General features: G+C 28.0%; 1 protein-coding gene across 1 annotated transcript; it reads left to right on the top strand.

The window, feature by feature from the left end:
* Positions 1 to 2,019: 2,019 nt before the first annotated feature.
* Positions 2,020 to 6,322, top strand: LOC111302321 (indole-3-acetic acid-amido synthetase GH3.17-like). Its single transcript, XM_089744454.1, has 4 exons — positions 2,020 to 2,739; positions 2,825 to 2,926; positions 4,644 to 5,494; positions 5,647 to 6,322. The coding sequence occupies exons 1-4, from the start codon at positions 2,453 to 2,455 to the stop codon at positions 6,201 to 6,203; spliced, it is 1,797 nt and encodes a 598-aa protein (XP_089600580.1). The 5' UTR covers positions 2,020 to 2,452; the 3' UTR covers positions 6,204 to 6,322.
* The last annotated feature ends 8,824 nt before the right edge of the window (positions 6,323 to 15,146 follow it).

Here is a 15,146-nt window from a genome sequence, read left to right as displayed (position 1 = left end):
TGATGAGAGACTCCTCCTCTTTTGCCTGTATTGAAGCTACCAATAGCTCAGCTAGGAACTCTTGAAAGCAACCTGTCACTTCGATCGGATTTTCCCATTATCCTTTGGAAATGTCCGACTGCTTCTCTAGAAATTTGAGAGAGGCCTTCCAATCTATTACCGTCTTCATCTATGAGAACTCATATTGTGCTCCAATTTTGCTTTGCAACCATCATACTATGAAAAAATTTAGTGTTTTGGTCTTCTTCTCGAATCCATCCCACCCTAGATTTTTGCCTATAGTAGCTCTCCTCATCTTCCATTAACTGCCTTAGCTCTAGTACCAACTGTTTTCCTTAGAAATAATCTCAAAATTAGGTGACTTAGTCAGTATAGCCATCTACAGTTCTTTCAACTCCTTTATTTTTTCGTTCACCTTCCCTTCTATATTCGCATAGCATAATACATTGAACTTCTATAGCTCCAGCTTCAAGTTTTTTAATTTCTTATGCAGTTTGGATAGAGGATTGCCTATGACAGGAACTTTCCAAGAGTTCTGAACTATTTTCATAAATTCTTGGTTCCTAGTCCAGAAATTAAAAGATTTAAACGGTTTAGGAGGGGAGTGTACTTTCATCTAGGGTGTTCTTTTTGGTGCTTAAATGTCTTTAACTTTTGGGTTTTCAAAACTTAATCAATAAAAAATCATTTCTAAATCTTGTTGAGGGTTTAATGAATGGGCGGAAATTGTATCCAACAATTTTGTAAAATAAACCACTTTTGAAAGTACTTATACATATTTATCTTTTAGAATAATTATTAGCAACCTTGATAATATTACTTTACTTTTCAAATAGTTATCCATACTTTTGGTTGCGAAAACCATTTTCTCCAAGTACCTTACCTAATTGTCTTTATCGTTTCCCACCTTAATAAAGAAAACGTATAAAATGAAAAGAAAAAAAAAATTAATTACACTTTGAAAAAAAATATAAATTGATAAATAAAAAATAAACATTATAATTTACATAATGAACTTTCAAATAATATACAATTTACACCTTAAACTTTTAAATTATTTACCATATTAATATAAACTTTAATTCCATTAATCATATTAGCTTATATCTATGATTATGTAGCATTTGACTAATATAATCAAATTACGTTTTCACCACATATACTGTCAATATCTTTTTTAATATAAATTAAAAAATATAATTTTTACCTAAACCATAAAAATTGTCTAATATCGATCAATCATTTTTTTTATCACATGACATCCACATAAAAGATTTTATAAAATATTTAATATTTTTATTTAACAAATCACATGTGTATAACAAAATTATAATGATTAGATATCATATAAACAAGTTAAATTAATAATATTAAAAATTACATTAAAATGATATATTATTTAAAAGTTTAAAGTAGAAATTATACATTTTATTTTTTTATATATCAATTTATACAATTTTTTTTTTGAAAATTTAAATACAAAAAGTGTAATAAACTAAAAAAAAAAAGTAATAAAATCTAATTCCACGCTTTAGCTTGGCCTATTATTCTTTCTTTTGGTATTTTTTATGTCTTTGAACTATTGGATTGTGATTTGAATTCATTCGAGTGGATATAAAGAAAACTTCGCATTAATTAAATTAGGATATTTTGGATATATAAATATAACTAATGACACTTCACTTATTATTAATTGATTTTAATTTACATTTGCACCTAAATTTTAACATAACATTAGAGTTTCTCTCTTTCTTTGGCCCCCCTCCATAGGTCATTATCACTATACGTGAATTTCATACTGTCGTAGATCCGTTGTCCTACGCATGAAGGGATTTACGTCAGTTGAATGTGTCTTCGATAACATGGCATGCTCATGGAATTTTGAAATATATTCAGATAATGATGTGACATTTTTCCGTCGTGTAAAATTCATGTGTGCTAGTAGGACCGGGTCAACCTTTCTTTCTTCTCTATTTTTTTTTTCTTTTATTTCCCCCCTTAACCTCATTGATATACTAACTTTGGTCACATGTGCAGGAGTCGTACTTTGTAGCCATGAGTGTTGGCCATGGTGCTTTTATTTTCGTTGACGATGAACCTTGAGCCATTTTGATTATTATTTTTATTGATGTGCAATATGAACTTCGTTTGAATAATTTTTAATAAAGAATGTCCCTTATCACCTTATAAAGCATATGTTAAGATTTTATTCTTTGAAACGTGTCAAATGAGAAAAGCAAGAAAATTAAGTTAATAAAGCTTATTCAATATTGACGTTTGGGCATTGTTATTGCAATTTTCCAAATATGTCCAATTGACGTTTATAAATAGGCCATTGCTACTTGCTTCATGTTGCCAGCTTTCAATTTTCAATATCACCAGTTGTTTGATCTATTGCAATTAGCTAGTAAAATATAAACACCCTTCAGCCTTGAAATTACTGTTAGGTTTGATGGCAAGAAGTGAGTACGAAGCAGGGCTAAAGATGATCGTAATGATGGAGGAACTGACAACAAATGCTGAGCAAATTCAAGAACAGGTACTGGGGGAAATACTAAGGAGAAATGCAGGAACAGAATATTTAAGGGGATTCCTCCATGGCCAAACTGACAAGACACTCTTCAAAAAAAAAGTACCCATTGTTACTTATGAAGATATGAAGCCTTACATTGATCGGATTGCTAATGGGGGGCCATCAGATACCCTTTTAGCTGAACCTGTCACTCAGTTCTATCGAAGGTATAAATTTTTTGTTTCTGTTTTCCACTGTTTTTTTTTTTTTTTCATGCTTCCTCCTAATTCAATCCTGTTTGATCATAAGCAGCAGTGGGACTTCAGGAGGGCAGCCAAAGTTGATACCTGCCACGAATGAACTTGCTAACAAATGGGCAATATCTCTTACCTTGGCACGGTCTGTGATAACAAAGTAAGAAACTGAGCCCCAATCTTGTTACAGTTTATAATTATATATATATATATGTGTGTGTGTGTGTGTGTGTACGTGTGAATGCCAATTTTATACACTGATAGATCAGTAGATTAAAATGCCACAGAGCCACATTCTTTCTGCTGCATGAAAAAATCATTTTTTATTAATTGATTAATAATTTTGTAACATCTCACTTTTATATCAAAATATTTTGAAAATACATTATAATATATATGTAGAGATATAAATTTATATTTATAAGATAATTTTAATAAAATAAAATCATTAAATATTTAAGTGAAAATGGATAATATATCATAAATTAGTGTGGTCCCCATAAACAGACATGAAGAAAATCATCTATATTCCTTGATTCTAAATGGGAAAAAAAAATCCCGTTACACTACAGTGTCCGATTATGTTAGTGGCCGGAAATATTGGTGACTTTGTCTCGTGGTTTCAACAGGGAAAAAAAAAAGATTGTTTAGTGTCTATATATGATAATATAATTATTTGTAAGTTTGGAGTTTCAATTGTTAATTTTGTTTCAATATAGGTAATATTGATCGATACATTTCAATTATATTTAAATATGATACACTTAAAAATTATTTTTTGTATTGAATTTAGTTTTAGATAATATTAATTGTTTTTGTTGATTTTGGTTGATTTCAATAAATTTCGATAGTTTAACTTATTTCGATCAATGCGTAAATATAAAATATATTTTATAATTTTTAATTTATCTTTTGTTATTTAATTATTTTTAATTTAATAAAAATTAAATGATAAAATAACTCTTAAAAATTAATTTTTTTATTTTTTTATTACCACTTGTTTTCTTTTATACTTTATTTTTTCAAACTAAAGTTCATAAGTATTTCAATCTCTTTCAAGAAAACAATTATTTTTCCTTTCTAAAGTTTAATAATCATGAAGTCAAGATTAATTTTTTTCATCTTTTTGTTTTTATCTTAATATTTGTATGAAAAAATATTTATTTAAACATCATATGATCAAATGTAACGTTTAAAAATATTATAAAAAATTTATGATATTATTTATTATATTTTAAATTTTATTTATTTAATTTTTAAAGATATTATATATTTGTTTTGTAAATTATTAATAGTATTATAATACACAAATTCATGCATATTTATAAATATATTTATATTAAATCAAAAATTTTAAAATAATATGCTAAAACAATTGGGATCAACATATATCATATTTTTAAAGAAAATCAAAATATTGTCTAACACGATATTAACAACTTGGTTCCAAGTAATGGGTCTGGTGATATAGTGGGCATGTTAGACTTTCCAGTGGACTTAGGTTTAGGGCTTAAGAAATTGGTTTCTAGAGTGCATACTGATACAAGAACTATTTCTAATTAATTTGGATTTTTGAATAAAAATTAATTAATTTCATTCAAAGAAAATTGTAAATTATCATTGGTTTTAGTTGTTTGCTATCATATTCAGGCACATATCCTTCTCTTTTAACATGAAATAATCATACTCAAATATGAATCTCCCCATCACAATTGATTCAATCATTTTTGGTATCCATTCTATTAGATCCTCCTGAAACACTGTTGTGAAATTAAGCCCTCCTTTGCTTTTCTTCCATACTGGCTTCAAAACCGCTTTGAAGAGCATTTACAAGAGTAGAATCCGAAAACTAACTACTTCAGTTTATCCATTTACAGGCACTTTGGTGAATTAGACCAAGCCGGTAAAATAATGGAACTTATGTTTACCAAACCAGAGATTGAAACTCCTTCTGGCCTCAGGGCAACATCTGTCTCAACTAGTAGATTCAAGGAAAGCGGCTTCAGAAACAATTTGTCCGAGCTTTACACAAGCCCTATTGAGACAATCTTTTGCTCAGACACCAAACAGAGCATGTACTGTCAATTGCTTGCTGGTTTAATACAACGAAATGAGGTTGTCACGTTTGGCTCAATCTTTGCATCTACGGTGCTAAGAGCTGTCAAGTTTTTAGAAGATTACTGGCAAGAGCTATGCTCTAACATAAAAACAGGTCAAATAAGCGATTGGATCATTGACTCAGGATGCAGAAATGCAGCATCATTGATCATGAACCCTAATCCAGAAATGGCTCATTCGATAGAAAAAATATGCAGTTGTAAATCATGGGAAGGAATAATCAGAAAGCTATGGCCTAAAGCAAAGTATATCAGTGCAGTTACTACAGGCGTTATGAGTCAATATACTACAGAACTTGAGTTCTATGGCGGAGGGCTCCCTTTAGTGTCAGGCCTTTATGGTAGCTCAGAAGCTACTTTTGGGATCAATTTAGAACCTCTAAGCAAGCCTTCAGATGTCTCTTACACATTTCTCCCCAACATGGCTTACTTTGAATTTCTTCCAATGAAGAAAGACTGTGTAACAATTTCTCAAGATCAAGCTCAGTTTGATGGTGTGTCTCACCATGAATCTGTAGAAATGAAGACCCACAATGAAGATACCGAACCTGTTGATCTTCTAAATGTGAAGCCTGGTCAGTTTTATGAACTACTTGTCACAACTTCTGCAGGTAAAATTTCCACCTTCGAGTTTAAATCATAAAAACACCCCAACCATTTAATATAATTCCATGTCCTAATTCTATATTATATTTCCTACATAAATGGGTCAGATAATGATCTAATCTAGTCAATGATATTCCTTGTATTTTTTTGTTTTCAGGATTATATCGATATAGAGTTGGAGACATTCTTATGGTGAGTGGTTTCCACAATAATACACCTCAATTCCGATTTGTGGAGAGGCAAAATGTTATTCTAAGTATTGATGCGGATAAAACAAGCGAAGCAGACCTCTTGAAGGCAGTGACCGAAGCAAAGACTCTTCTTGATCCGCTCGGATTCATCCTGACAGGGTTTACTAGCTATGGTGATACTTCTTCAACACCAGGTCACTATGTCTTATTTTGGGAGCTGAAGGGAAAAGAAGGCAACAATATCAAAGAGGTTGATCCAAAGATAATGGTAGAATGCTGCTCTAGAATGGAAGAGTCGTTGAATTATATTTATAAAATCTATAGGAAAGAAAATGCAATTGCAGCTTTGGAGATTAGGGTGGTAAAACAAGGAACTTTTGATGCACTAATGGATTACTATGTGTCCAAAGGAGCTTCTCTGAGCCAATACAAGGCACCTAGTTGCACCAAATCTACGGAAGCCTTAAAGATACTAGATTCAAGAGTGATAGGAAAGTTCTTCAGCCCAAAAACTCCTATGTAATTAGTTGAATCTTTTCCTATTTAAGTGTTTTAAAATACTGACATTAGTTTAAAATGTGGTGTATTTACATTGGATAGAAAGATTTAATTATTGGTGAATAAATTTAATTTTTATATTAATTTTATTCATATTCTAAATAATTATATTTGAACAGAAACAATTATTATATGACAAATAATTATAGCTATTTAAATATAAATAAATGATTGTTCATATAAGTCGTGATTATAAAAATTATTATAACCATGTGAATAGAAATTTATATTTATTCATTCATTATAAATAAATCTTTCAGTATAATCATTTTTACTACTTTTGATCGAAGAATTTGAGACTTTATTATATCATAAAGACATAAGTGTTAATTTTACGCCTTAAAATCAAAATTATTTTCTATTATTTCTATTTGCTTATTATTTTACTAACAATGTAAAGACAATTATGTGAAATTTATATTCGCTTAAAAAAAATACAAGAAAAAGAAATTGGTAAAATTGACTTTTGAAATATGCATGAAAAATCTCAAATATCCAAATGGTTTATTCGTGAAATAAATCAGATAAGTTTATTGTTTTCATCTTTTTAGTTTTTATATTTTATTAAAAGAATTTACGTTAACAATCCATAAAAAACTTTGAGTTTTATTGAATTTGGCTTTTGTAGTGACTATACTTTTTGAATTTTTTTATTCTAAATTAAATTATTTAATTTATGATTCATGATTTTATGATATGTCTTATGTGGATTTTCTTGATCATGTCATTGAATGGTGATAAGTGTAAAATGGGCAGACTCTATTTGCTAGCTTTGATTATAAATCTTTTATAGCCTTATTATATTTTGGTAAGACCATGGTTATCAAAATCAAAATGATAAAATTCTCAAAAATTCTTTGAAGGCATAAAAGAAAATTGTGAATTTTATAAATCTTTTCGAAAAAGAAGCAAGTACATTTGTTCTTATCATAAAATCATATTTTATGATCCATATTATATGATTACATTTTATTGACAAGAGAATAATGCATGATTCAAGTTATTTAATTTATATAATATTGTTTCAACAAGAAATAAACATATTGTTGAAGATAACTTCAATCCAATTGGAGAAGTTATATAATTATTTGTAACTAGTTAAAATGCTTTCTATTTGTTGGATGGAAAGTTTCATGTATTTGATAATTTAGACACAAATTTTATATAGAGTATTATGTTGTTATACATGAAATTATAGTTGTTCTTAATGACATGAACCATGGTGGATATGTCTTTAGTGTTCATGATAAAATAATTTTATAGGTATCCATGAGTTGATATGAAAGTCTCAAAATGAGACTATATAAAGCACAAGTATACTAAAAGAAAATAACTTTGAGAGTGATTATATTTGATATCATACGTATTGATGTATACTCTCATATTATTTTAAAATATAAAAGTTTTGAAACTTTTATGAAAAGAAAATATTAAGATATAAAATACTTGCTAGTTATTTTTCACTAAAGGTCGGTTTGATTGGCCTCCTATTATAATAACAATCACTAAATAGTAAAAAGATAAATAAAATAGTAAATTGATTAAAATATATATATCTTGATAATTAAATGAGATATTCTTTAATAAAAGAATGTACATTTGCACATGGTGAGGGTGATGGTTTCTTATAAATTTTAAATAAAAGAAATAAAATTACCACCATAGTATTGTAAGATTTGAGTATAATTTTACTATATGTAAATTATACAAGATAATAAGTTTAGTAGAATTTATTAATGGAAAATCATTAAAAAAAGAGTCCTTAAATATTTTAAAACGACAAAAATGGTTTGGTCTATCTATTTAGTTTATCTAATTCTATTGAAAGAATAATTATATTAAAGATGGATAAAAGTGTAGAAATAGAATAGTTAAAAATTTTATACTAATGAGTATAGAGTTGTTGTGACAACCAATACCAATTGTTTCGTAAAATGATAAGAATGAGACAACAATATCTAGAGCATATAAATGATACGCAAAATAAAAAATTTAGACATGTTAGCCTATAAATTGATTATATAAGAGATTTAATCTCAAGTGGGGGTAATTACCATAAAAAAAAAATTGAATTCTAAGACATTTGGTTAGTAGTACTATAAGTAGAATGGGTTGAAACCTTTATTATTAAACACCAATAATGAGAACTCAACTTTGAATTAGTAACCACTAATTACAAAGTTTAATAGGTAAAAATAAGTTATAGTTGGGTGTTTGTTAAACACCAATAAAAACCATTCAAATTTTAGAAACTAGTGTGGTCTATTTCATGATGATGACGAGTTTTTATACTCTTATTGAAGTTAATTATTTAAATGTCTAAAGTAATGAAAACATCATGGAAACTCTACCTATATAAACATAAAAGTGACATCGTTTCAACAACAAGAATTGGGATCTCTTTTATAAATGTTTATTAATAGGATAAGCATATGGCCATAATAATATTAAAGCGATTATAAACCTTTAACAGAAGAATACGTGAGTATTATGTGTGTTATATCTTCAATTTAATACTAAGAGTTGAGATTTAATTTGTGGGACACCATTAACTTTACTAGAATTTAAAGGTATATATGCTAATTAAAGTATTAAATTGAAATGTACCTTCTTATATTCATAATATTTATTTGTATAAAAGTTAAAAATTAAGAACCAATATCCAAACTAGTAGAAGATTGTTGATAACTTAGAATATGGTGTATCCCACGTTAGATAAAAAGACTTAGTTATTGGTGAATAGGCTTAATTTTTGTATTAATTTAATTCATATTTCGAATAGTTATATTTGAACAAAAATAATTATTATATAACAAATGGTCTTAACTATTTAAATATAAATGGATGATTGTTCATATAAGTCATAATTGTACAAATGATTATAACTATTTGAATAGAAATCTATGTCTACTCATTCATTAGAAATAAATCTTTTAGTATAACAATATTTTACTATTACTAATTGAAGAGTTTGAGACTCTATTGTGTCCTAAAAACATAATTGTGCTTAAGAAAGTATTCTTTACGTCTTAAAATCAAAATTTTTTCTATTATTTCTAGTCTCTTATTTATGTTTTCTACCAAACACCAATTAAGTTATTCCAATGCTTAAAACTCCTATGGTTATGTTATTAGATAATGCTTTCTAATTTTCTTGTTTATTGTTCTAAAAAGTACCATGTCCTTCAAATGTTACCCCTTTTTTATCCCATCTTATATGGCAATAATCTTTTTAATTCTTTATATTCATTTTTTAACCATTTGCTTTTAAACCCTTTATTTATAGATAATTTGGTTGTTATTTTTCTTACTAACATTTTTGTTTTAAAAGGAATAGGAAAAATAATACTAATCACCAAAGAGTAAATTAGTAAATATTTGGTCATCGATCCAAGTTTTTGAAATTAATTTTTATTGTTGTAATTATTAAAATTTTTAAAAAAATAACATTTTGATTTCCCATGTTTATAAATGTTGTTTTTGGTATCTTTAAAGGAAATATCTTTAACTTTTTTATTAGTTTTCAAAACACAATGGGTAATTGATTTCATATCAATGAAAGATCATTTATAAGTTTAGTTTAGTTTATGTTTACAAATTATATCCAATTATTTTGCAAAATAAACCACTTTTTAATGTAATTATACTATATTAAAAGATCTCAAATATAATATATATTTTTTTCTTGTTATTGGAAGCGTAGACACAGAATTTTGTCCAAATTTTTACTTTTAAGCCCTAAAACATTTATCTCGACTCATTAATATAATTTTAGTTTTAACTTTAGTTGGGTTTCAAATTAGCCTATTTTAGTTTAAGTTAATATTTATTTTGATCTTTTGGTGTTAATTATTCTATTGGGCTATTGATTATCTTATTGGACTTTATTTGAAAGTAAGAATCCATTTTCCTCTTTTCTTTTCATGTTCTTTTACTTACTTTTTAGTATTTATTTTTGAAAAGATAAAAATCACAAAAAAGAATAAAAAAATAAAAAAATTCAAATAATTAGAGAGATAAATCATGTTTTTGAAAGAAATTGGGATTAGATTAATTTCCTTTGGAAGATAAAACTATGGGATTATCATTTCGAAGATAACATAAAATTTTGAAGTTTGGTTTCATCTAGCCTTATATCAGTTAGGGTTAATCTCCCTATTTAAATAGCCATCGACAACCAACAGAGGCTAGTAGCTCAACTTGAAATCACTCTTTCACTCCATTTTCCACCTCACTCCACCATTATTCAACACAAAGCTCCTTATGCCAATACCATCACTAACCAGAGAGCTAAAACACCACTACTCATCTTAGCTTACTATTTCCCTCTACTACCACCATTATCTACAACCCATATCTAAACCTTTCACCGAATATAAACTACTATAATAATTTTCAAAAACACACACAGCAGCAAACTACCCATCGAAAAGCTTCCTTATCAATTCGTTCAGCCCTAATTCACTTAGCAAAAACCACAAATACATAACCACAACATAAACGCATACCTAGACCAACCTAAAACATCAAAGAATCAACCAATGAATACAGTCAGCAATTCAGAGCTTGACAATACAATTAGAGGAAAATCAAAAGATATACATAAGAATAAAAAAAAAAGCAAAATTAGGGCAATAATCAATTAGAGCAATACAATAATTCCTAACAGCAATGAGAAGAGAACCTATAGACAAAAAATGTGCAAAACTTAGAAAGCACCATAATAGAAAAAAACAAGCACAATCAAAGTCTTAGCCTTAATCAATAATTCACAATTAGATCCTAAAACAAATAAAATTTCAAGAAACTATTCACCACTATTTACTGCCACAACTGAGACCAATTAAACTGCCCTCGAACAAATACTGCCACCACTTTCAATAACTAGATCTTTCTCTTTTTCACTGCCATCATTAGTTGTTCACTATCAATAATCTTTACCAACATAAAGCTAAGGAAATAGCAAGGCAAAATCAAATATGAGAAGAAAACTAGAAACAAAAAAACAAAATTTTTTCCTTGGGTTTTGGTTTGTTCCTTTTCCAAGCAGTTTCGAGTCTTTAAATTCGGTGATGAGGTAGCCAAGGGCAAAAATAAGAACATACCTTGAAGTAACAACTATTAGAGCAAAAAAGAAAAATGAGAAAATCACAACTTTGATTTTAGATCTACATAGATCCTATGAGTTTCTAAAGAAACCAACTAGATTATGTAAGAGAGGAAACTAAAACAAGCCTCAAAGTAAAATTTAAGCTTGAATGGTGGTCAAATGACAACAAAGTGTGGCAGCCAACGACGACGTTAATGACTCAATGGCAACTGGGAATCATAAGGGAGAAATAGAGAGTCTGAAGAGATGAGGAAAAAGAAATAATAAAAATTTTAATTTATTAGGCTATTTATAAAGTAAAACTACGTCGTTTTACCTTTAAGGAAGCCAAACCATTGAACCGCCCAACTACTTCTTTGAACCATTATTGAATTGAACCGGACTAAGTTATTTTGTACCAAATTGAACTGTTGACCATTGAATGTAAACTATTCATTTGTGCTATAAAAACTTGTAGGGTGAACTAAAGAGACCTTTTTGATGTTCAACATTATCATCTTGTTCTTTCTCTTACTCAAGTGTAACTTCATATTTTCTAATCCATACATCATTTGTATTTTGTATGTAACCCATAGAATAAAGTGTATATATCTTTAGAACATTACAAGGATCATTAAATACAATCTTGCGATCATTTTTAGTATTGATATCCAAGTTTTTAAGTAGGTTTCTAATTGTTATCCTATAAACCAATGTGTATTTTCTATTTTAAACAACCTTTATCATATCATTGAATATAAAATGCACAAGTTTAGGTAATTTTCTATGTTTGATTTTATCGATCCACCAATAATCTTATTTTCTAATGATGGAGTATTGGGTTCCATAGGGTGCTAACACATGAGTAACAATAAAGTGTAACAACCTATTTTGCATAGATAACCTAAAGGCTTGAATGGGGGTAGCCATCATAAAATCATCTTCAAAGATATCTTATGCTACACCAACTGCATTGCATCTAGTGTTTGTATCTCCCTTATCCTCTAGCACAAAAGCTTTAGCCAAAAGTTGTTTGCTCACAATAATTTCTTTACCCATTCTATAGGTTCTAAATCTATTAGCATAATATCGACTTCCCTAATCATCAATCTCAATAAACGTAGCATTACTATAAAATTCTTAACTAGGTTATTAAAAACACTTCCTTCCATGCTCAAATAATCAATCCGGCCAAATTCTTCAAAAGCAATGATATATGGAAATCCAATTGAACGTAAAAAGTCAACATTGGTTACCCTTTCTGTCTTAATATCTCAATGAGTAAAATTCACCTCATATTTATATTTAATCATAGGGTTTTTAAAATTTTAATTGAATGAGGGTTTTGAAGGCATACTAAAACATTTCCTATGAGGATGTTCATGTATAGCTAATAAAATAGTGAGTGGTCTAGTTTTAGGTTTCATTAGATAACCTTTAAGAATATGGGTAAATAGATAGATGTAGGATTTTGTGAAATTGATGAGAAAATTGATTGAAATAAGTAATAATGGAGAATATATATTGAAAAAGCCAAAACTAATGATTAAAATAAGATATTTAAGTGATGGCACAAAAAGGATCAATTTGTTAAATGAGAAGAGAAAATGATAGATTTTATGGTGTTTTGTAGAAATTTAAAAATGAAATTGCAAGAAATCAAATAGGTAAGAGGAAATTTGCAAGAAATTTTTGAGTTAAAAGAGGATGAATTTTAAAAGAATTGAAGGGTTGAATTTTTAGGGTTTGAGAAAGAAAAAAGAAGAATAAGAGGCTTGACTAAGGTTGAAGAAGAGGAATAGGAGCTTTCACAATTAAAAGGGCTCATGATCTATTGCCCAATAAGAACCAAGATTAGGTCCCTTAAGGGATCGATCGGTTTTGGATTTTTTTTTTTTTTTTGGTTTTAGTTACAAAACCGATCAATTGAATAAGGCAACAAATTGATCAATTTAGCTACTTTTCATTGAAACCATAATTTTTTAAAATAAATAGAATCATATATATTTTAAATAAAACCATATATATTTATATAGAAAGAGAGAGAAACAACTTTTGAACATTTTTTTCTAACAAATATATGCAATATGACCACTTCCAATAAGTTTCATATGACTACACAAATATGATCACAATGCATGACTTCATCAAATACTTATGAATTTATTTTCATTCTATCGTTATTTAAACAAGCTAATAAGTATATTCAAGTATAAACAAACTTGTTCAAGTCACAAGCATACCATCAACAATCAAGAAAATCATCATACATGCATTTTAAGGAGCAATTATCAAGCTTAATTCACCTCTTATTGTGCAAAATCTATCTCTATCAAGAAGCTTGGTAAAAATAACAACTAATTGATTCAAGATATCAACATATTCAAACACAATGTCACCTTTTTTAACATGATCTATAATAAAATGATGCCTTATTTCAATATGTTTGGTTCTAAAGTGTTCAATTGAATTTTGATTAGATTTATGGCATCAATATTATCACATTTAATGGGAATCTGATCTATAGTCATTCCAAAATCCTCAAATTGTTGTTTAATCCATAATACCTGAGCACAACAACTACCAGTGATTACATAATCAGCTTCGATTGTAGATTAACACTATTTTATTTTTTAAAAAACTATGATTTGAGTGTATTCCTAAATAATTGACAAGTACCAGAAGTGCTTTTTCTATATATTTTATAACCACCAAAATATGCATTGGAATAAGCATGCAAAACAAAAGATAAATCTCTTGGATACCATAAACCTAAATTAGAGGTGTCCTTAAAGTATCTAAATATACGTTTAACGACAAGTGTGATTCTTTAAGAAATGATTGAAATCTAGCGTACAAACACACACTAAACATTATATCGGGTTTACTTGTAGTAATATAAAGTAATGAACTTATCACAGAACTATATAATTTAGAATCAATACATTTACCTCACTCATCATTGTCAAGCTTTGTTGAAGTGCTCATAGGAGTTAAATATGGCTTTGAGTTTTCCACTCCAAACCTTTTGAACAAGTTTTTTATATATTTGATTTGATTGATGAAGGTGCAATCTTTTGTTTGTTTCACTTGTAACCCAAAAAAAAAATGTGAGTTCTCCTATCATGCTCATTTCAATATCACCTTACATGATCTTAGCAAATTCTTGACAAAAAAATTCATTATTTGCACTCAAAGTGATATCATCAACATACATTTGTACTATGAGAATATTTTTATCTTTTATTTTAAAAAAGATAATAATATCAACTTTCCCCCTATTGAAACCATTCTTAATAAAAAATTTTGACAATTTTTCAAACCAAGCTCTAAGAGCTTGTTTTATATCATATAAAACTTTTGTCAATTTAAACACATGATTTGGAAAATGTAGATTTTCAAAATCGAAAGGTTGTTCTACATATACATTTTCATTTATGAAACCATTTAGAAAGGCATCTTTGACATTTATTTGAAAAAGTTTGAAAATTTTGAAACATGCAAATGTCAATAGCATCGTAATGGCTTCTAATCTTGTAATCGGAGCATAAATCTCATCATAATCTATTCCTTTATCTTTGTTGTATCCTTGATCTACTAATCTAGCTTTATTTCTAACAACATTGCCATTTTCATCCATTTTGTTCCTAAAAACCCATTTAGCAACTATAGTGGGATGATCACTAGATCTAGGTATTAGGTTTCATACTTTGTTTTTTTCAAATTGATTCAATTTCTCTTGCATAGTCAATATCTAATGATCATCTCCTAAGACTATATCTATGTTTTTGGGTTCAATTTGTGAGAGAAAAACTATAC

The sequence above is a fragment of the Durio zibethinus genome, chromosome 15 (genome assembly GCF_047325235.1).
Source record: "Durio zibethinus cultivar Kanyao isolate XHJ-2024 chromosome 15, ASM4732523v1, whole genome shotgun sequence".
NCBI classification, from domain to species: Eukaryota; Viridiplantae; Streptophyta; class Magnoliopsida; order Malvales; family Malvaceae; genus Durio; species Durio zibethinus.
Note: the sequence above shows the minus strand (reverse complement) of the source record. Positions and strands in the feature narration are given on the sequence as shown.